Raw genomic sequence first — 24049 nt, 5'->3', positions numbered from 1 at the left:
AAAAAGTTCAGTCAAGTCAAATCAGATCACTATTTTAAAAACGAATGAAGTACTGAATAAGTAGTAAAATTTCCATTTATTTGCAAGCCCTCGACTTACTTGGAATTGAAGCGCAATAATTGTTTTTATATATTATTTTCTTTTTCCCTTATTAGAGGGATATCTTTCTATAATTATTTGTTTCATAAGACTCTCATTCCATTTTATTTGTCATTTTACGTTTTTCAAAAGTCAATTTGACTGATTTTAAAAAGTTAAATTAGATTGTATTAATTCGATGTTTAAAAAAATAGATATTTAAAACTATACGAAAAGTACTATAAATTACAATTTTTGCATATCAATATAATGAAAAAATACATCATAAAATATTAATCAATTTTTTTTTATATAATTTGACTCTAAAAAAAGATACTATGACAATTAAAAGTAAACAGAGATAGTACTTGATCCCACTAACTAATTTAGGATAAAATTAGTTAATTTTTTCTCATTTTATCTTATAATTAATATGACCTTTGAATATTTAAACGGTTTTTAAAGGTCTAAGAATTTTATTTTTTGAGGGACTAATTAATATAAATAAATACTCCCTCGATTTAAAAAAGAATGACCTCATTTTCTTGTTAGTTTATTTGAAAAAGAATAATTTTTTATTTTTATTTTTGATAAAATTTCAATGTTACCTTTTCACGTGACATGTTTAAGGCTACAAAATTGAAGAATAATTTTGTACATTTGACATAACATTAATTTAAACCAGAAGATTCAAATATTTTCTTATACTCCGTGTCAAGTCAATCTAAATCATTCTTTGTGAAATGGAGAAAGTAATAAAATTGATCAATCGAATGATTTCTTAATTATTATGTAAAATAAAAAATATTAATAATTAAAAACGTTTGAGTACTTTTAGATATTCCATACTAGTAAAGTTACGAGAAGGAAACAATTTCTCTATTTAGATTAATGATTATAGAGTCATCATTAAAGATTCTACCACCATATTTCCAACTAATTAATTTAGATTATTGAGTAATTATTAAAGCTCAAATGCTAACAGCGGCTAGTGCATGTAGCCTTTAAGTAGTAGCCCCAATGGACCACCATTGATATAATTTGATTTTACGCGGAACTAAAGTTATACATATGTGATTATAAATTATTTTATTAATAGTAAAATAAATATTTTAAAATTAAATTGTTATTGAATATAAAAGTACATTATTTTTTTAGATTGACGAATTTTTTTTTTATATAAATTGAAATAGAGAAAATATTAAACAATCTTGGGCTGATTCATCTATTATCTTATGCAAAACTAATTTTTTAAAAATACAAAATATATAATTTGATAAAAAGTGAAGTGTAATGGTGCCATGGGGTCAATTAGGAAAATAAATTAAGGGGGCTTGGTGGAAAATAGATATTAAAAAGAATGAGAAAAGGGCACCAAGAAAAAGATGGACAAAATGAGTCTTTAATCAAAGAATGATGAATATATATATATATATATATATATATATATATATATATATATATATATATATATGATCATGGTGCTCAAATTAGTTTGTTTGGTAGGTTAAATAACTTTGTCCATCAGATTCCAAAGCGACTTTGGATAGATTAGAAGAAATCATCAAATATTTTTATCTCTACTGATATTTAAACCTAAAACTTCATAATGTCAAACTCATTTCATCAATTACTATACCACACTTTTGTGTGTCGGACACTCGGACTTTGATTTGTATGACGAAACAAGGGAATTATTGATGGTTTCTCGAACTCTCTTTAAGTAATATCCTATTTATATCGAATTTTCAGAAAATGTATTACTTTTAAAAGATTCAACATCTACCTACTTAAAAGAGTTCGAGCAACACAAACTATCATAATAACGAATGTTTTGCATTATACTTTTTTAGTCTTGAACTCTATTGTTTTATCGACAAAAATGGTCCCTTAGATTTATAGTAAATTCAAAATAATCTCTTAAATTTATGTTTAAGCAATTTTAATTCTTTAAAGTTTATCAGAAGTAAGCATTACTATCAATCGAACATTTAAAACAATTTTTGGATGTAGAAGGAAACTGTGAGAGGAAAAAAGAATTAACTAAAAATCTGAAGACAATTCCATCAAAAATGAATAGAAAAATCATGTTTTATAATGCAAATTTTACACTGATTCGCGATGAAAAATTTGAGATTCACTCCATCCGTTACAAATGTTAACGCGCGAATAATGATCATTATGAATAGCCTAAAAATAGGAAAATGTTACCATTGGGTTGTATACGATAAAAATGTGAAATCAGAATTTAAAGTTTTATGAATTCAAGATTATAGTCTTTTTATTATTGAAATTCTAAATTAAGGACTTTTATATACTAAATGATTTTTGAAGATAATTATAATATTTCAACTTAATTTACGAAATTCGACCAAATCCATACCTTAATCTCTAACTCTGCCCTGTATTGCTACAAGATTAATTAGTATACTAATCCTGAAACCATCGACTCTAGATCCTGAATTCACTTTTAGTAATTACATATGCGACTTCCTTTCAATGTATATAAGGGGTATATAAATGTTTTCAGCTCGAGATATGTATACGAACATGGATAAAATTTAATTATATACATATAATAAGACATACTTACCCTAAACTTATCGACTCCAGATCTTAAATTCGTAATATTGATTTCAAAATATGAAGGTATATATGCAATTGAGTCATTCATATTACTGAATGTTTCAATAGTCCAACCAAAGCTAGACTAACCATGAGAAAATTGGTCAATTGTAAGTAACCAATCGCGTCTCAGAGGCATACACGAATATGCCTTACCAACAAGGGTCGTGATGGAGTGATAAATACCCCTTTACTACCAATCAAAGGTGTCGAATTCGAGCTCTGTTATGTACAGAGTGCGGGAATCTGTATTTAGTCAGGCCTCAATGCGGTACAGGACACCAAAAAAACAAACAATACAAGATGGTGTCTTGAATAGACAGTGAATAAACTGGTCCTGGCAAAGAGCAGGATCAGATTAATTTTGAATTTTCAACCATTTTGGAGAATCGCCATCCCTGTGCAAGCAAGAAAAAAGAAATTGCACGCTCCCTACGCAGGAATTATCCCGTTCAGGTTCAAAGGGACTTTCTCAGCCTGATCAGTCAGCATTTGAAGCTGACACAGACACCCCCGGTGCTTTCTCGTGTCAATAAAACTTAAAAGATATAAAAGACTGAACACAAGAAAATACGCGTTTTTCTCATTACTAACAAAGGAGAGTTTCATTGAACAAGGCTGTTGTCTCAGTTTATTTAACAGTACCAAACTAGATACTTACCTAACACTTGATAATGAGGCTCCTACTACCGCCTCCTTGACTGGCCGATGGAGTTGTGATCACTTCAGAAATCTGTGAGCCAGTTTTCGATCTTTACACATTCCTGAAATTGTATTCTTTAAGGTAAGTGAAAGGAGCTTTAATCGGAATACACAAAGACTCTGCATTATACGAGTGTCTTCAAAGGACTTGCAGAATGTAATACTCACCTTTGGCTCTTCAAAGAGTTGATGTAATTCTCTGGCAAGTAGATCTCACCGCCAACCTCACCGTGTTGTTCCCCACTAATGGTTTTTTTTGCAGCTTGAAACGCTGCACTCATAGCATCCATGCCCTGCTGAATGGCTTCCTCTGCATTTCCATAACCATGATTTTCAGCATACTTTCTTATATCTTCGGTTATTTTCATGGAGCAAAACTTAGGCCCGCACATAGAGCAGAAATGTGCCACTTTAGCCCCATCGGCTGGTAAAGTTTCGTCGTGAAAGGACATTGCAGTAACGGGGTCCAATGATAAAGCGAATTGGTCCATCCATCTGAACTCAAATCTTGCCTTGCTAAGTGCATCATCCCAGGCTTGAGATAGCGGGTGACCTTTTGCAAGATCAGCTGCATGAGCAGCTATCTTATATGATATTACACCTGTCTTCACGTCATCGCGATTAGGCAGACCAAGATGCTCTTTTGGAGTGACGTAACACAGAAGTGCAGTCCCGAGTGCTCCTATATTGGCTGCACCGATAGCTGAGGTGATATGATCATATCCGGGAGCTATATCAGTTGTCAATGGTCCAAGAGTGTAAAATGGTGCTTCATTACACCACTCTAGCTGTTTCTGCATGTTCTCGGGAATCTTATGCATTGGTACATGTCCAGGTCCTTCATTCATAACCTGAAATCAAACACAATGTTTGTCGTTAAAGCGTTACCAATTAGGCGGTAGCTCAAAACTGATATTCAGGAGACGAAATAGACAAACAAAAAGCTAATTACTGAAACAGAAATAGACAGCATTAGCGATTTACCTGTACATCCTTTTCCCAAGCTCGGCGAGTCAGCTCCCCTTGAGTCAAGAGCTCAGCAAACTGAGCGGTGTCATTTGCATCATAAATTGAACCAGGTCTCAGTCCATCACCAATTGATAACGATATATCGTACTGATTACAGATGTCAAGTATGTCATCCCAATGTTCATAAGCGAAATTCTCCTTGTGATAAGCTAAGCACCACTTTGCATGAATTGAGCCTCCACGAGAAACAATTCCGGTCATCCGTTTTGCTGTCAGTGGGATGTACCTGAGAAGGACTCCGGCATGGATTGTGAAGTAATCAACTCCTTGCTCAGCTTGTTCAATTAAGGTCTCCCTAAACACTTCCCAACTAAGATTCTCAGCAATCCCGTTTACTTTTTCTAGTGCTTGGTAAATTGGCACAGTGCCTACTGGTACAGCAGAATTACGCAAGATCCACTCACGAGTCTCGTGGATGTGACGACCAGTAGAGAGATCCATAATCGTATCTGCACCCCACATTGTTGCCCATTGAAGCTTGTGAACTTCTTCTTCAATCGAGCTTACAACAGCAGAGTTCCCGATGTTGGCATTGACTTTCACTAAGAACTTTCTTCCTACTATCATTGGCTCCAACTCAGGGTGCTTCTTGTTTGAAGGGATGATTGCACGGCCCCGAGCAACTTCTGACCTCACAAATTCCGGATCCATCTTCTCACGAGCAGCACAGTACACCATTTCCTCAGTTATGATTCCCTGCTTAGCATAGAACATTTGAGTATACCTTGGTCCTCCTAACTTCTCCCTCCTGTTAATCCACTCCGTGCGCAGCTTGGGAAGTCCTATTTAGATGCATAATCATTATGATATAAATAGATTATGTTCTAAATCATAATGTAAAAAATCACAACATGACATTTAGCTTAATGTTTCATTTGACATAAAGTACAAACAACTTTGACTCAAAAGGTTGTCTTTAGCAGAGTGAAAATAATATATGCAAGACTCGAACAGATGAAAAGAAAGAAAAAACAAATGTGGAAATTGATAGCTAATAATACAAAAGATAAACTACGAAGCATTAATCCCATATTAGTTATGTACTATAGGAATCCTCACTTCTATGTCCCTCCATTTAAATTCGTCGCAATCCAATGTTTAAAAGAATAAGGTTCTATAGCACTAAGAGGTTTCTATATTTGATTATTTCCCCTTAGTATATAATCTCTGAAAAGACTAAAGCGAATATTGTACTTATAGTAAACAAACCTACATGACTAAAACTTAAATTCAACTAATTGGTATCGCCTATATTGAATCATTTTAAGAGCTAATAATATTCCAGATCTTTTTAAAAGAAAACAATTTTATGAAATATGGATGAACATCCAAGATCAGATAATTCAACTTCCAAGAATCGCAAATAGAAATTTCATCGCAGGGGATGTTATCATCAAAAGGATAGATAACAGGCTTACCAACGCGCGGGTTAACACCCTGAGGACCACTGGTATCATAAGTGTCGAAATGTGGTTCATCCCCGGAAAGATGGATACGTCGAAATGGGACTTTGAGTACATGACCAGTTTCTTCATGCATAACTTCACTGCAAATTGCACATTCAACTAATAAGCATTTCGCGAACCAATGAGCTTAGAGATTTGAAATAAAGCATGTGTACTGCATTTCTTCTGTGAAGCTATACAATGAGATTTTAAACGTTTAGCCATTTCACTCGAGATATCAAAGAGATGTCTCAATAGTATACTAGTGTTACAAATTCCACATACTGAATCCTCAACAAATATTGTTATCTCGAAGAGCAAAGACATGATGGATTCTAGGCAGACCTGTATTCCTTGGAGCTTTTCGGAAAGCATTGTTCGAATGGTGGAAGGGGCAGGAAATCAGGAGCATTAGGATCAACAGTGTGCTTTGGCTTTGTCTTCTCTTTATTATCAGTACTGGGAGGATCAAAGGTAAGTGTTGCTCTCGGGCTTGAAAAAGAATTGAAACGCGTTTCCCTTCTCCCTGTAACCGCAACTTGCCCTGTCAAATCAAACCCTGGCAAGAAGGAACTTCTTGGAACATTTACTTGTGGATTATTGTTCCCTTTCTTGCATAGGAGTGATGTCAAAGCAGTTTGGACAGACGCCATCTTCCAATCAACGTCTAAGGATAACAAAGCCATTGTTTCACAAATTTTAATACTATAAGTTCATTCATATATAAGCAGAATGAGGGAAAAAAACACATTTTTAGAACAAATCAAGCTTGTAAAATGATACAACAAAAAGTGAGTGATGCTACTAGTTGAATATCACAAACCAAAACCGCAAACGAACCACCACGGAGACTTCAGAATTTGTAGCTAGATCATATGTTATAGCAAAAAGTACTTGCAATTTAACTTTTAACTTCTCATTTCGCCTAAACATGTTTTATATAGCTACATAAATGTTGTGACATATTTTGAACCAGGTATTTCAACAATCGTCCTATCCTAAACTCTGTTTCAAGTCAAATGGCACAACATAAAATGAAAGTAAGGGATCGATTTACTAGATTTGGTCACGTCGAATGATGACATTTTAGTTTTTAGGTAAAATATATTGATCATCAACACAAAGACTATGGTGGAACAATGACATTCTAATTTATTGGCTGTGTTTTGAAAGATCATTCCAAGTATCAAATGCGATATATAATCAACGGATTCAACTGAACTAATCATATTAACACAAAATATACGAAACACTAAAGTTTCAACAAATATTAACATCTGCACCTATGATTGCAAAAGTAAACTATCAAATTTAAATCATAGATCCACCTCAATCGAGTATTCATGTCTATCGACTATTCCACTAAGTACCAGGTAACTTTAATTTTATCACACAGGATTTACTTCTCTTTCACTGCTCGGGTTATCCTGAAGCTGCAAACCTGCCCCCTTCGACTGAACGACAGAATTCTTTCACCGCGCTCTACTTCCTAAGGGGGATGAGAAGGATGGCCAGTCATCTCTTCTTCGGGCCCTTCTTTTCGATAACGGGAGGCTATTCTTGAAAAGAATAGGTACGTTCAACTAGTTATTTGAACTATTCAATAAGAATAAGGATTTTCAATGCTAGAAATGCCCCCTATCTTAACTGTATCACGACTCATAGAATCTATTCCTACTTGGAGGTTGCGCTAGACCACCTTTTGACCAAAAGTGTTCATTTATTTTTGAAAAAATTATCTAAATACGCATCTTATTTTATCATAATCTCTAAAATTCTCAAATTGCCTCTCGCTAATAAATTCCTATATCCTTTCAAGTACATCCCTCCCCTCTCTGATACATCTGATTCCCTCTTTGATAAATACTTCTCCTTATGTCTGCTGATATATCCGAAAGTCTAATGCTTACGGGAAATGATAGAATTAACAAAAAAAAAGTTACTAGCTACGAGCAATTTTCGCGATGGAAGTAACGAATATACAGATCTAATAGAGAAAAAGGTATGCATAAATTTTCTTTTTATTTATCAGCTTAATCTGTGTTGCTCAGACTCTTCACGTAAATGTTATTGTGTTGCCTCATTTGTATCAGATCCAATGGATACACACTCGTAAACATTTTATATATATATTTTTGAAAGATTCGACACGCAATTAAGGGTTTTTAATAATTTAATAAGAATAAACGTACCTGAAGCAAATGAATTAGAGCTGTAAATGATGAGAAGAGGGAGAAAAATATGAGTGACGATATTGCCAATATCTCCTGGTTGTGCTTAATTTATAGGGATATTTTTTTCACTCCACTCAGCTTACTAATTGGGCCCCACCTCTACTTAGATTTTTTATAAACAAAATTAAGGTGACAAGTGCACCGGTCACTCAACTATTAATTTTTTTGGAAAAAAAAGGTCATCTAATGTTAATTTCAATTCAAAAGTCACTAAATTTATTTAATCATTTTTCTACTAAAAAATTATTTTTAACCAAAATTGAAAAAAATTAAAGGGAGATTTTCACATATAGCCATTAAAAAATAGCTTAATTATTCTACATAACTATCATTTGATAATTACAATTTGTAGCTATATGTTATAGGGAAGAGAGAGGCGAGTGAGACTAGGAGAGAAAGGAGAGAGGCGAGAGAGAGAGGGCAAAAACTGGGGGAGAGGTGAATTGTATATGTATATTAGTTAGATAATTGTATGTTATACATATGTATTTTTATATATGGCAAGCGAGATTGGGAGAGGGAGGAGAGAGGCGAGCGAGATTCAGAGAGAGAGGCAAGCGATATTGGGAGAGAGGCGAGCGAGAGAGGGTAGAGGGTGGGAGAGAGGTGAAGTATATATGTATATTGGTTAAATAATTATATATTATACATATGCATTTGTATAAATGACAAGCGAGATTGGGAGAGGGAGGAGAGAGGCGAGCCAGAGGGCAGAGAGTGGGAGAGAGGTGAGCCAGAGGGCAGAGAGTGGGAGAGAGGTGAATTATATATGTATATCGATTAGATATTGTATATTATACACATGCATTTGTATATTTTGACGAATTGTACATATACAAATGTGGTTAATTATACAAATTCGATGTCAATCCACGTAATTATTGTATAATGTTAGTCGTGAGTGATAATTATAGCAAACTGTAACTATGATAAATAATTAAGTAGTATAAGTTGATTTTTTTAAATTAAATACATATATTCATTTAAACCATTTAATAACCCGACCCTCTAAAAAAATATTTTAAACCCTTTATTTTATCATTATTCTCCTAAATTATGTTTACTGTCTCCTAAAAATATAATGCTTGTGAATATTTCAAAACTTGTTGAACTTCTAAGCTCTTCAATGACAAATTGTTCCATTTTTCTTTCTTTCTTTTCTTCCCACATAATTATATGGTTGATAGTTGATTTCCCTCATAGACAATCACTTTTTAGTTTTGATGAGATTGAAAATGATCTGATATGGTATTATCTTCGTCTATTTTTAAGTATCATGATTTTTTTTCTTTTTTTCTTAAAATTAAATGATAAGTATTTTGACTTATATTTATAATGAATTTTTTAATTATATTGATATATAAAAAATTATAATTATTTGTACTTTATTTATAGTTTTTGAATATCTGAATTTTTTATTTAATATATAAAATTGATATAATTTAATTTCTCTTTAAAAAATAGTAAAATTTTTCGAAAAGCACAACATAACAATTAAAAATGGACAGAAAAAAATATATTTTTTCATAAATTTTATTATTGGGCCACTAGTTGGATCCCACAGAGAATATAAATTACTCCATCCCTTTCGAAAAGATTGACCTAGTCTGACTTGAAACGGAGTTTAAAAAAAGAAAAAAAACTTTTTAATCTTGTGGTTCCAAATTAAAGTTACGTCAAAATATACAAAAATATTGTAATCCTAAACATGCCACGTGGAAGTTAAAGTTAAAGTATTGCCAAAAAAAGAAAGGAGTCATTCTTTTTTAAGCAAACTAAAAAGGAAATAAGACATTCTTTTTGAAACGAAGGGAGTATAATTTAAAATGCCAAGAAAGATTTTTCTGCCAATCTAATTCCCAATTTGCAATAGTGATTAGATACATCACAAAAATCGAGTGATTTTACTAATATAAAATAAAACAAAGCAACTTTTCTTCGTGATTTTTTTCGACTTGAGTGATCATTTGAGAAATTTCTAGAATTAACGGTAAATTTGGTATGGAGGGAATTTTTCACTTTTTTCATGTTCGGTTAGAATTTTTAAAAAATATCTCTTTTTAAGAAAATAAATTTCACACATCAATTACATTAATTGCGTTTTCGCATCCTCCAACACACATTATGTTCACGTTTAGAAGTGAGCAATCATGCATCTCACATCTTAGTAAAGGTAAAACTAGTTAGTATTCAAATGTTTGACACTTCCTTCTTTAATGATAACAATGTCTTGATCAGTATGTACACACTTCGACGATTCCATTATATTACTATTTACCTCCAATTCTATCGAAACTTAAACATATATAAAGAAAAAGTTGTAGAATTTTGACACTTTGCATTAGATATGAGTATGATGATAACATTATTTTAATGGTAGAAAATGACACTGGCCAAAAAGCTAAAGTTGATGAAAAAGATCAAAAGACTAGGTGCCAAAAATGATGTGATAAAAAAGATGGTGAAAATATTGAATAGGGCCATTAGGCCTAGTGTTAGTCTCTTTTGTAGTTTTCATTGAATAGACTATAGGCATTAGCTAATAATATCAGAAAGCAATAATTGTGATATTTTTTTGGGTGCCTAACAAAATATCATCAATAAGAAACTGTCACATCCACTCTTTGCACCATGGAGTAGATTAAATAAGTTTAAGAATTTCTAATTATATCATTTTATTAGTTTCATATTTAAATTATCGTGTTCCTAAATCACTATGAAATATCATGAATTCATACTAAATTATCCTCGGAAGGATTTGACACGTTGCGTGAAAAAAAGAAAGAAGATTAAGTGAATAGGTTCGAAACAACCCCCCTAAAAAATCATTATTTTACGAGTTTCATATCTAAACTAGAGACTAATGTTCACAGAATTCCCAAAACTACAATGAACTCATTGTGCTACGTGTACTCATTTTAAGACTTTTTCATCTCTCACGCGCCTCTTAACAAGTCATCCAAAATAGGGAGTTTTTACATATCTAAAGGACATTATAGTATAAGAGGGTCACATGAATATTTAATAATTTAGATATGAAATTTACAAAATAATGATAATTTACGGGGATTTTAACCTATTCACTCTTTGAACTATGCTATGCCACAATAGTGTTTTGTTCTTATGTTACAGCCAAAAGCCAATTGGACAGATGTTGCAACTTGTGATCATCAAAGAAACTGTAAATAAGGAAAATCCATACTCCCTCCTTTCATTTTGTGTAATTTATGGTAGCTTCCTCTTTAGGTCGTCAATGGATAAAAATTCGATCAAGTATAATTAGGTCAAGTAATATTCAATGATCTTATAGATTCATGTCATGTGTACTATATAATAACTAGTTTCAGAAACGTGCGTTGCACGTTTATCTCAAAATATTTATATAAATTTTGTTTTGTAAATGACATATTTTCTCCACTTCAAATTTATTGGTATTTACTAAAAAAATCATTGTTTTTACAATTGAAAGTTCATATATCATCCTAATAAAAAAAACGCAAATTCTTAATTATAAAATTGACTAAAAGTGCATAAATGGTTAATTTATGTACTAATATGATGATTTACTATTCAATATTTAGTTTATTAAATAAATTATAAAGTTGAAATTTAATGTAGGAATAGAATTGTAATCTAACTTTTTCCTAACATATACACACGATGATGTAATATTATATTCTTAGTTTACTTAATTAATTGTTAATTATGTTTTCTTTTTCTTTTGTATGTGAATGGTTCATAAGAATTTGGTATTATTGAAATTGTTTGAAAGACTAAAAGATTGCAATTTATTAAGCTCCTAAATCTTGTAACTCTTTATTTTTCTACTTTTTGATAATTAAAATTCAAGTTTCATAATGTTCTTTTTTGGCATAGACAAGATAAAGACAAAGACTTAAACTCAACAATTTTAAGATCCAATATGGATAAAACTATCACTGCTACATGAAATTAGATCCTTCATAATACTCTTCTCTTGAACTAATTAGAGAGTGCTATAATAATTATAACTCATGAGGGTTATTTAAAAAACAATTTCACAAATGAACTAAAATCAACATATTTATTTTGATTCCTACTTCACGCGAGTATTGAAATATTATTATTAGATAAAATGAAAGAAATTAGTGAAGTCATAACATTCTTGCAATTAACACAACTTCCAAATCTTCTTTAAATCAGAAACATCAAACATCTTAATAGAATAATACTCAAACGTAACTAACTAAATAAAAACAATAGGAGAAAAAAGAGGCATCAACTTAAATATTGAACAAACAAACACACACTTTTCATTTATTCATGACAATAACAAGATAAATAATGAAAAAGTAGAGGATATGTGGTATTGAAACTCCAGAAGAAAATCTCAATGAATTTACCATGCTTCACTGAAGTGACTATTTATAAAATTCTATAACTATAGTTGAAAGTTGAAAAGACCTTACAAATATTGAATTAATTTAGTAAGATGAAAAGTTATTTTAAAGTATTGAAAATGCTGAAATAAATGATAATTGCAAGCATATTAATTCACCTCTTTGTATACCCAAATACTTAATTGATTTTTATTAAAATTTAAATATGACATGCATGTGTACATTATGTAGTGTTGAATATGATGATTTTCTTCATTAATGATAGAATATTTAATTAATATTTTTATAATAATTTTATTTAGTGTAGGATAAAATGGTAATTCAACTTTTAACTTTTTTTGTTTCCTCTTATAATAATACTAGTTTCTGGACACGTGCTTTGCACGTTTGTTCCATTTGAACTTTTATAGATATGTTAGAACGACTAAAATGCTATGAAAACATATATGTGAACAACATGTAATGAATAATATAATACAAAAACCATAAATAAATCTTTAATAATATAATTAAAAAACACCAAATAAAGGGCATATTTTGATGTTTCAAATTAATTCTTTTTAAGCAACCTACTATAACTTTTGAACTTTGGTTAATAATTAGCAATATTTCAATAAAGTCCCAAGTGGCTAATTTGAGCTCAAATAAGTATTTAGACTTAAGACAATAAAACATTCATAGAAAACTAAATTAAGAAGTCTAATAGAGAAAAAATAAATAAAAGATAACAAAAAAGCTACATTGAAAAAGGCTAAATCATTATGTGTATAAACTTCACTTTAGTGCTATTTACCACGATGGATTTGTAACATGAAATTTTAAATTTTGATGTTAAAGATATAAAAAAAACATTCTACAGAAATAATAGGTAATGAAAGGACAAAGAATTGAAAAAATAGATGAATATGAAATCATAAATCTTTTAATTGATGTCTTCTCCCAAATTTCACATTAATAGGAAGTTGAATACCACATATTTTGACAAATCCGCAACATGACTCACATAGATAACGTAAACTATTTGAACATACATCAATTTGAGAGTATCTCAATCTTTAAAAATTAGCTTATCAATAAAGAAATAAATTAAATAAAAAATAAGATTAAAAGAGAAGTAAATATAAATTGTCAACAAACAAGATATCAAGCAGAATCATGCATGAATAATCATTAACTAAAGCTACTAAAATCTCAATACGAAGAAAGAGTTACTCCATCAATAACCATCAATTTATTGTACGTGTCTCTAAAATTTACATTAACAAAAGAAGTAAAATAATGTTTATTATGATAATTCGTAAGATGATACAATATGAATTAGAAAAAATGATATTCTTAGAAAAAATGAAATTCTACACAATGAAATTCATCTCATCAATATAATTGAGTCTTTTAAATTTAAAATTTAAATTAAAAAAATAACGTTAGAATAGAAATTAACACAAGAATAAAACAATATACGAGAATAAAATAATATACGAGAACATGACAAAATACAATATACAAATATAAGATTCCAAATAAATTCAAGAATTTCTTAAAATAATAAACCAGTTGAAAAATAGTCATTATCATGAAAGTAAGATACAAAATATCATTATCAAAATCTTATATAATATTATAATTTTCAAATAAAATAAAATAGTACCTGAAAATTTTGAAATAATCTCATCAAAAGAAAGTAATTGGTGAACAAAAAATATCCCTCCATTAGTTAGAGATTTATAGGAATTATGAAAGGTGACAATAATTTTACCTCTACAATTGATTTTGAGAGAGGAAAGACTATTAATGTCATAACTCATAAAGAGAAGATGAAAAGTTAGAATAATTTGTATAAGAAGACTTAATGAAATAATCATATCCAGACGTGGGGAGAGGGAGGGATATTTTTTCCCTAGTCAATTTAATATAATTTAATTTAAGCATAGTAATTATAGATAGAGAATAAAATATTAACTAAATTATTTAGACATTTAAAATCTCAAAAAAAAAGAGAAAAAATAAATATGAATGGATATATATATAGAGAGAGATTATTTATTTATTTATTTATTATTTTATACATATAAATTATAGAGAATAGATATTATTAATTAGATATTTTAATTAGGAATTAACCTAAGGGAGTGTAAAGGTCATCAACATTTTAATTAAAATGATACAATTTAATATTTAAATTAAACAATCAAATGATTTATAACATTTTAATTTATGGTAGGGGTAAAATCGTAATTTAACTTTCAATTTTTTTTGTTCATGCTTTTAGTAATATATGATTTATAGTTGAGATTCATTTATATACTCATCTTAAAAATAAATTTAAATTATATACTCATCTTAATAATACAAACAACAAAGCTGTCAACTATTTTTATTTTTTTAAAACTATCAAATAAAGCAATTCAATGTACCAAAGCTAATATTTTCAAGAAAAAAAATAATTAAAATTGGCGGATATGCAGATCGAGAGTTGACGATAAGACTCAGTTTGATAATGCAAATACTTTCAACCAGGTAGATTAAATTTTCTTTTTCAATCTTAATTTTTTTTAAAAAATATTAGCTTGGGTATACACTTAATTGCTTTGTTCGATAGTTTTAAAAAATAAAAATTGTTGACAACTTTATTGTTTTTATTATTAAAATGAGTACAAAACTTTAAATGAATCTCAACCATAAATAATCATATAATACACATGACATGAATCTATAAGGCTATTGAATGTTACTTGACCTAATTATACTTGATCGGACCTTTATCCCAGTTATTATAACTTGGAGTATGTATCTAATTTGTATAAATTCTTTTGTGTTTGTTTCTGTTCAAAGTAGAATATTAGTCCAATGTGAATGTATCCAAATGAATAAAAATGGAGAGAAAATAAAATGAGTGCTTAAAGTTAGATTACAATTTTTCTCTCATAGTTAATTAAAATAAAATACCTAATCTAATTGAAATAGTAGTAATTGTATTATTGAATGTAGACTAATGAAAGCGAAGGTTCAACAAATGCATATTGAAATAAATAGGTATAAAAAAGGATTTTTTGTTATAAAATCAAGCTCATGACAATATAAATATAAAGAGATGAAGACAAGAGAAGTAAGATGGAAGATAAGACTTTCTTCTTATTCAAGTGTATTTTATAAAAGGTGAATGATATCTCTATTTATAGAGTAGAAATATCACCCAAAGGCCACCATGATAAATGCTTAATTAATAAGTACATAGTTATCTATAAAGGTTCATGTCACCTTGGAAATGTAGATACATGATAGGATAAGTTCATGAAGAAAGCAAATGGACAATCCACACAATTCAATGGATTTATAACACTCCCCCTTGGATGTCCATAGATAATGTGCCTCGTTAAAACCTTACTAGGAAAAACCCCGTGGGAAAAAATTCTAGTGAAGGAAAAAGAGTACACATATCTTTTGATACGCACTATTTGTTGCCTCATTAAAAACCTTGCCAGGAAAACCCAGTGGGAAAAAAACCTCGGTCAAGGGAAAAAGAGTGCAACGCGTATTATACTTCCCCTGATTTAAACATCACTTAATTTTGATGTCTCCAATCTTCGTACATTGTGGTTAGTATATTCTTTTTTAAAGAAAAACCACACATTTCTTGAATATGGTGTGTCATTTATCTCAACCAAACGCACTTTCAACTTGCTTCATGGAGGACTTTTATTTCTGCATAGCAACATTTGTTTGCTTCATTGATCGCCAGGATATTATTGTGCCTCCACATGAATACACATAGCGTGGTTGAGATAGAGCTTTATACGGATCAGATAAATATTCTGCATTTGCGTAACCAATCAATTTTGTCTTGGATTCCTCGGAATAGAATAAACCCATAACTATGGTCCTTTGAGGATATTCAATCATGTGCTCAACACCATTTCAATGTCCTTTTATCAGGGAGAAACTGAATCTTGCCAGTAAATTTACTGCAAAACAAATATCTGGAATAATATTGTTAGTAAGATGCACTAGTGCCCTGATTGCACCAAGATAGAGTTTCATCACCAAGAAACTCTTCATCCTTCTTTTGAGATCAAACTGAATCATCATTTATGTCAAGTGATCTCATAATCATTGGGGTACTCAATGAATGTGATTTATCCATATTAAATTGCATCAAAACTTTTCAGTGTATGTGCACTGTTAAACAAATATTTCATTTGTCAAATTATCAATCTGTAGGTCAAGATAAAATTTTGTCTTACCAAAACCTTTTCATAAAAATACAAGGACAATTAGGGTCATTCTTTTGTATCCTTTTTCTTCCTTGACCATTTCAATCCATATAAGGATTCTTGAAGCTTTATTGAAAAAGTTTCTTTCAAACTCTTATATGCTTCAGACACCTCGATTGTTTCAAGGATTTTCATATAACCTTCATTCTCTAGCTAGACATTACAATTATTCATTACATGCATTCAAGTTTTTCATATGTTGCCAGATCAAAACAAACCTCATTTCATCCACCAAAGGAGAAAACATCTCCACTAATATCAGGATTTTTGCGATAAACCTTTATGCCCCAAGGCACAAACCGTATTTGATATCTTACGGTTATACTATCGCATAATAATTTATTTGTACCCCACTGACATTATACCTTGATTTATGGACTACCAGTCCAAAATGTCACTTTTCTAAGTGAAACAAAATATACTTGAATTGTGCATTTTACTTGGCCAACCATTTATCTGTTCACACTATATGACAGATTTGAATTCAAGATCCTCATCACAATTTATATCATTGAGCGCTACCTCATATCAAAGATACAGTCGACGGTTATTTGATATTGATTCCAACAAGACATAACTTATCGAGATCTATTCATTTTTCATTATTTCAGGTACCTGAACCTTTTTCAAGATTTTATGAAGTGTTATGTCAATGTGCTCCTTTATAGCACTTGCCTCATTATCATGAACATATTGATCATTTGCTCTTTCCTTCTTCAAGGAATTTTATATTTGGAATCAATTTGTCTATTATGCTTTCGGCGTATCATAGACTCTGTCCTTCAAGGACTTCACATTGGAGCATTTGCAGCTGAATTATATCATAGGGTCAGTGCATTCATCTGGCAACTGATTTGCAACATTATGCAACTGAATTATCCCTTGAACTTTAAGTTCATATATTTATTTAACGAGGATCTAGATAATTCATAATTAACCTCACACATAATTTTCAGCTGTCAATCATCTCTCCCCCTAATTTTAGAAAATCTAAAATTCATTCCAACCTTATTTGGAAGTTCATCTTTGTGCGTGGTGGAGCAATTAAAATCATAACCGCACATTCAACATTTTAGATGAAATTATATGGTTCCTGATCCTGAACCAATTTTAATGGGGAAACCTTGTTGGTTTGATGCATACATGTGTTGCTACATGTTAAATAAAATTATCTCATACCAAATCTTATTTGGGAGTTTTGTTCTCATAACCATGATTTAGCTATAATTGGAGGCATACAATTTCTGCTAAAATCAACCAGCATTATCAATATAATTTCATAGTTTGGAACTATGCTCTTAATTTTAACAATTTGAGCAAACAACCTTACAAAAACCAACTTGTAAGTTGACAACAAAATACATGTGACCATCGCATAGATGCATCAATCATATAGTTGCAAATGATCCACATGACAGGTGAACGGGCCCATATTCACCCTTTTATATGTTCCAAAAATTTTTAGGGGATTACAGTCCCGACCTTAGCTGGTACAATGATCATTTTATCAAGAGAACAAGCAACACAAGAGAATTCTTGAAGAATCTTTATTTCTTCATCATATAAATCACCTGAATTCTCAATCACATTTGCATTACATTTAATCGGAATGGTCAACCAGTCATGCCAACTGATCTTTATTTCAGTACACTTATAATTTACTTTTACATGTGATTTCATCAGCATGTACATGTTTGTATGGAACAAACAAGAGGAAAAGTGGGGTAATCTTTTACATAAACATTATAACCCTTTTCGGTTGTAGTGATTTATAGTCTCAATATTTATTTTCATTCATCCGAAACTTAAAAAGTTTCTTTTGAGACTTACTACAACCCCAATATTATTCCTCTGATAATAGCACAACTCGTTAGAGCTTGCAATTAATTTTATGTACTATTACATATTGCATGACACCATCCCTATGGTGAGCATCTCCTTCAAGGAGGAAATTATATTATTATTGTCATGGTCAAAATCATTACGAGCAAGACATCTTTCTTGCTTTACTTTTGTTGTACCATAGGTACACAACCAATGACAATTTGTATTGCCACACAATAATGACCACAATCCTTATAGGCAAGAACTATTTCTTTCTTTTGCCCTTTCGGTAGTTCATACCATAGTGACGTATAAAACGTACAATACAATTAGCCATTTCTGCCAAATAAAATTTATTTCCTCTCAAATCTCCCGTAGAGATGAGAAGTGACATGTATCATTTTTTCTCAAACCTTCCATAGAGGTGAGTTGTAACATATATCCAACCCATAATGATTTTATCATATCTGGACCCATTCTCATATAGAATGGTCGAGCATCCACCATACTCATCACAAGTCACATTCTCTTCAAGGAATGGACTAATTATTTATTTGTTTTTCATAAATTTGCATTATAAGCACATTGTCATGACTTTAAAATTCATCATATTTCCATGACACACCTCAACATCACTTTGAAAGATTAAGTGTACCATCACTTTATCTTCTTGTATCATGATAGAGGATTTATAAACTTGTCAAATTATTGGGTCGACAACATTCACAAGTCCAATGTCCTTTCATACCATTTTGATAATGAAAAATGCCTTCACATTTCGAAGGACTATTTGGAAAACCCATAGTGTTCTTCCTTTTATAATTACCACAATGATGACTATTATAATTCTGTCCTTCCACGCCTTTATTCATATCATTAATTATTTGTCATCTTTCAGACTAATCATTCACTGCTACCACATTCATATGATTGAATGGAGCAAATTCAATATGATGAATTTCAAGACATTTCATCAAAAATATAATATTTTTCTTAGTCATCATTTTATCATCGCTATGGTGCATTGGCTCAAACTCAATGTCTTACCCATATAAGGCGTGTTACGCCATAATTCTATGGTCTTGAACCCAATCACGGTGCATCAAAAATCTAATTGATGTCTTACCCTTTTGGTGCGATAGAACTTGAATCTATCGTCTTATCCTCAAATATTTTTCATTATGGTGCATCCGGACTTTAACCTGATGTCTTACCCTTTTGGTGCGATGAAACTTGAATCCATCGTCTTACCCTTAACCAACGGTATAATAAACCGAAGTACAACATGATTTATTCTTTGAGTCTTTCAAAACAATCTAAATAATATTCAAACTCATGCTATTAAAATTTTATTCTTCTTCAATTTAAGAAGTTTTGTATAGCATGTCATATTAAACCAATAATAATATATGTCTTCAGTTCATGATGATTGTTAGTGACTGAATACTATTATTATTCTAAATCATAAAAATATTCTAGAAATACATACCTGATTTTATGCATATAATACTTTGATCTTCATAACGAGATCAACCAAAATATGAGCTAAAGAAAAACAAGAACTCACTCTCAATTAGATAGAGACTCGTGCTGATAACGTGTTATAAAATCAAGCTCATGGCAATATAAATATAAAGAGATGAAGACAAGAGAAGTAAGATGGAAGATAAGACTTTCTTCTTATTCAAGTGTATTTTACAAAAGGTGAATGATATCTCTATTTATAGAGTAGAAATATCACCCAAAGGCCACCATGATAAATGCTCAATTAATAAGTACATAGTTATCTATAAAGGTTCATGTCACCTTGGAAATGTAGATACATGATAGGATAAGTTCATGAAGAAAGCAAATGGACAATCCACACAATTCAATGGATTTATAACATTCTTGAACTTATAAGAACTAATGAAAGCAAAGGTTCAACGAGGAGTGATTCAATCCTTTATTGACTTTGCTATATTTATCTATGTCATTAGTGATATATGTATGATTTTCTTCTTCTATAAATAGAGCATTCTTACTTATTTGTAAAACACACCAAGTTAGAGATAAAAAAAAAACATTTTGAGAGCAAAGTGAGGTACTCTATAGACTATAGAAGAAAAATAGTCTGTAAAGAAAAATAGAGTGCGAGCGATATTTTAGTAAGGTGAAACCAAAAGAGTGTTGTTTCTTTTGAGTGTGTATTAATCATTTTGAATATTGTATTCGTGACTACAAAGTGTAAAATTCTTTACTATAGTGATATCAGTTGCTCCTCTTGGCCCGTGATTTTTTTCTTATTTAGAAGGGTTTTCACGTAAAATTCTTGATGCCATTATTTTTTTATTTTATTTCCATTACTTTTTCCATATATATTTTTGTGTTTACCGTGTTTTTCCAACAAACTAGTATCAGAACCAATGTTTTATCTGAGTATGCTCTGTGGTTGCAGCACAGTCTGAACTGCCACATCAGAAAAGATTTAGTTTGATTTGCAATAACTATATTTTTGGGGAAAACGATGGAAGCCAACATAAGTAAAATAGTTACTTTGAATGGTGTTAATTATGCCATTAGAAAGGAGAAAATAAAAGATATGTTTTTTGTCAGAACTTTTACTAATCAGTATTTACCACTGTAAATCCTGATAATAAGACAGATGAAGAATAAAATCTGTTGCACAAACATGTTTGTGGATTCATTAGGCAATGAGTCGACGATAATGTGTTGAACCATATTCTTGGTGTCATTATTTTTTGATTACTTTTATTATATATATTTTTGTGTTTATCTGCGTTTTCCCAATAGTTAATAGTTATGTGTTATTCAGTTTAGATAATTGTAAGGATTCTCAAAGTTATGTAAATATGAAAAGAAATCTTATGTTGAGCATTTCAAATCTCATTTTCAACTTCCATATATCAAGCCAACAATCAAGATAAAATACACTCATGCGAAATTGAATTCCATAAGAGAGCAGACTGGTAACTAAATAACATACAAGAGAAGATTGGTAATGATTCCACCTAGTGCCGACTACTAACAAGTTGTAGTCTAATCTTTTTGAGTGCTGAAATAGCATCATTCATGCTAATTCTTTTTCATCAGGTCTCACTGAAGTGCACTTCAAAGCTAATTCCATGATAGATAACAAACATTGCATCTTTGCAGCGATTTGTTCATCTCCTGGCTGTACCAAATTAGAATCTACCACCTTGTGAAGTTCCCTCGGAAAGGAATCACTAATCCAACGTTGTATGCTCAAGTCTCCAGTAAATATCTCATCACTTGGTCTTGTTCGTGTGAACGTCTCCATCATCACGATGCCAAAACTATATGTTATTTGTAGTTTTGATGATTTGACAAACTTAGGGACCTCATAAAGGTACCGGGTCTTCTACTTGAGTATTGCAGGTGTATTGTTAGAAGTATTGCAGATGAAACAAAACTCAGGGACCTAATAGAGGTACCAGGCTCTCATGATGATGAGCCAGTCAACTGCCAGCTGGAGATGGTGCAGAAAGTAGGTGCACACTTCCCGATGGCGTCAGAAAGTGTGACCCTTCCAACCAATGGCAAAGAAGTTTAGGAAAGTGACTTGCCCATATAAAAGGCACTTTCCTGAACACTTTTCTCTAGTTTTTGCAACTTGATAAACACTTTTCAAGAACTCTTGCAAAGGCTAATACAAAGCAAAGGCAGAATCATTCCTAGGACAACAGCAATATCTGGAGCTTTTCGTCTAATTGTTTAGGAATTTATTCTCTTGTTCTTAAATTGTAAACCACTCCTAAATCTATAAAGGAATTGGTGTGTTGTGTTCAAAGTCTAGGTTGTCCAGGTGGGATAGCTTAGTGGGTAGATTGTTTTTCTACTTTGGCTTGTTGAGCAATAGAGGTCTATTGCTTAACGGTAAGATTGATAACTCTTTCTTACGTTTGGTGTAATCGTGTTTTGCTTTTGCTTTTGAAGATTAGTGAAAACGATTGAAAATCCCGTGAGACAGGTCGTGGTTTTACTCCCTTAAGCAAGGAGGTTTCCACGTAAAATCATTGTGTTGATTTTACTGCATTTAATTTTCTGGTAATTTTCTGAAGTAAAGTAAAGGACCTGGTCCATTACTCGTTAAGTGAAGGCATACATTCTATCAAGTTGTATCAGAGCAGGCACTACCTATTTGGTTAACACCAAGGAGGTGATTTTGTTCTATGAATGGCAGCTCCACTTAACCTCGAAGAAGGTCAGTCATCACACAGACCTCCTCGTTTCAATGGACACTTCTACAGTTGGTGGAAAGTTAGAATGCACAACTATCTCATGGCTGAAGATAGCGAGTTATGGGATATTATACTAGATGGACCCTTTGTTCTAATGATGGAAGTAAAAGATGGAGAAAGGACCATTACTGTTCCAAAGCCCAGGCAGAAATATGATGATGCTGACAGGAAAAAGATTGAAAAGGGTTTCAAAGCTAAAACTCTTCTGGTCTGTGGGATAGGACCTGATGAGTACAACAGAGTGTCAGCCTGTGAGTTTGCTAAAGAAATTTGGGATTGCTTGTTGACTGCATATGAAGGAACTGAACAAGTCAAAGAATCCAAGATTGATATGCTCACCTCACGATATGAGAACTTCAAAATGAAGGAAGGAGAAACTATACATGACATGTTCACCAAGTTTTCTTCTATTACAAATGAGCTGCGAAGTTTGGGTGAACCTATAAGCATGACCAAACAAGTCAGGAAAGTGCTTCGAATTCTTCCAAAGTCTTGGGAGAGTAAAGTTGATGCCATTACTGAAGCTTAGACTTGAAGGTGCTGACCATGGATGCCTTGATTGACAATCTTAAAACACATGAGATGAATCGAAACTATGATTTGTCAAAAAGGGAAATCAAGAAGGACAAATCATTGATGTTGAAGTATAAATCAGATGAAGATTCAAGTGATGATGATGATATGGCATATCTCATCAGTAGATTTCAAAAGATTGTGAGAAAGAACAAAATGTATAAAAGAGGAACAAATGGGACTCGAAATGCTGCTCAAGGAGATACTTTCTACAAGTGTGGAAAATCTGGACACTTCATCAGAGAGTGTCCTTTGCTCAAGACTGAAAACAAGGAACATCAAAAACACAGGGGTGACAAAGAAAACAAAAGGGACATGGTACTTGGAAACAGAGATCGTAAAGCTGCTGCTGATATGGTTGTCAGAAGTGCTCTTGCTGCACGGGGGGATTCTTCAAGTGATTCAGAAGATCCTGATGAGCCAAAAGATGTGTCTATGGTTGCTGTGCATGAGGAGGAAATTGTCTTCAATGAAATATTTGCTCTCATGGCACACACAGAAAATGAAGAAGAGGACAATCAGGTAACTCTTCTTGACATGAAAATTGACTTGGATAAATATTCTCTTAAGAAATTAAGAACCTTGGCAAAAGTCATGCTAGATTCTGTGATAGATTTAACATCTGAA

The 24049-nt window shown here is 31.5% G+C and overlaps 2 protein-coding genes across 3 annotated transcripts; one reads left to right on the top strand and one right to left on the bottom strand.

Annotated features, from left to right (window-relative positions):
* Positions 1 to 2617: 2617 nt before the first annotated feature.
* On the bottom strand, positions 2618 to 8202 carry THIC (thiamine biosynthesis protein ThiC). Of its 2 annotated transcripts, XR_741789.4 has the most exons (7): positions 8072 to 8202; positions 6225 to 6546; positions 5853 to 5980; positions 4390 to 5216; positions 3574 to 4256; positions 3365 to 3467; positions 2618 to 3201 (listed from the first exon to the last, which is right to left on the bottom strand). XR_741789.4 is itself a non-coding variant. In NM_001317405.1 (6 exons), exons 2-6 carry the CDS (start codon positions 6530 to 6532, stop codon positions 3458 to 3460), a joined length of 1956 nt encoding a protein of 651 aa, NP_001304334.1. In that variant the 5' UTR covers positions 6533 to 6546; positions 8072 to 8134; the 3' UTR covers positions 3261 to 3457. The 2 variants fall into 2 exon arrangements, 1 of the variants encoding a protein (NP_001304334.1); NM_001317405.1 differs by lacking the exon at positions 2618 to 3201 and having other exon boundaries at positions 3261 to 3467; positions 8072 to 8134.
* A 14687-nt stretch (positions 8203 to 22889) lies between these two features.
* Positions 22890 to 23378, top strand: LOC138349066 (uncharacterized). Its single transcript, XM_069298905.1, has one exon. It carries the CDS (start codon positions 22890 to 22892, stop codon positions 23376 to 23378), a length of 489 nt encoding a protein of 162 aa, XP_069155006.1.
* The last annotated feature ends 671 nt before the right edge of the window (positions 23379 to 24049 follow it).

The sequence above is a fragment of the Solanum lycopersicum genome, chromosome 6, assembly GCF_036512215.1.
Source record: "Solanum lycopersicum chromosome 6, SLM_r2.1".
Classification (NCBI taxonomy): domain Eukaryota; kingdom Viridiplantae; phylum Streptophyta; class Magnoliopsida; order Solanales; family Solanaceae; genus Solanum; species Solanum lycopersicum.
The sequence above is the reverse complement of the archived record's forward strand: the minus strand, read 5'-3'. Positions and strand labels throughout refer to the sequence as shown.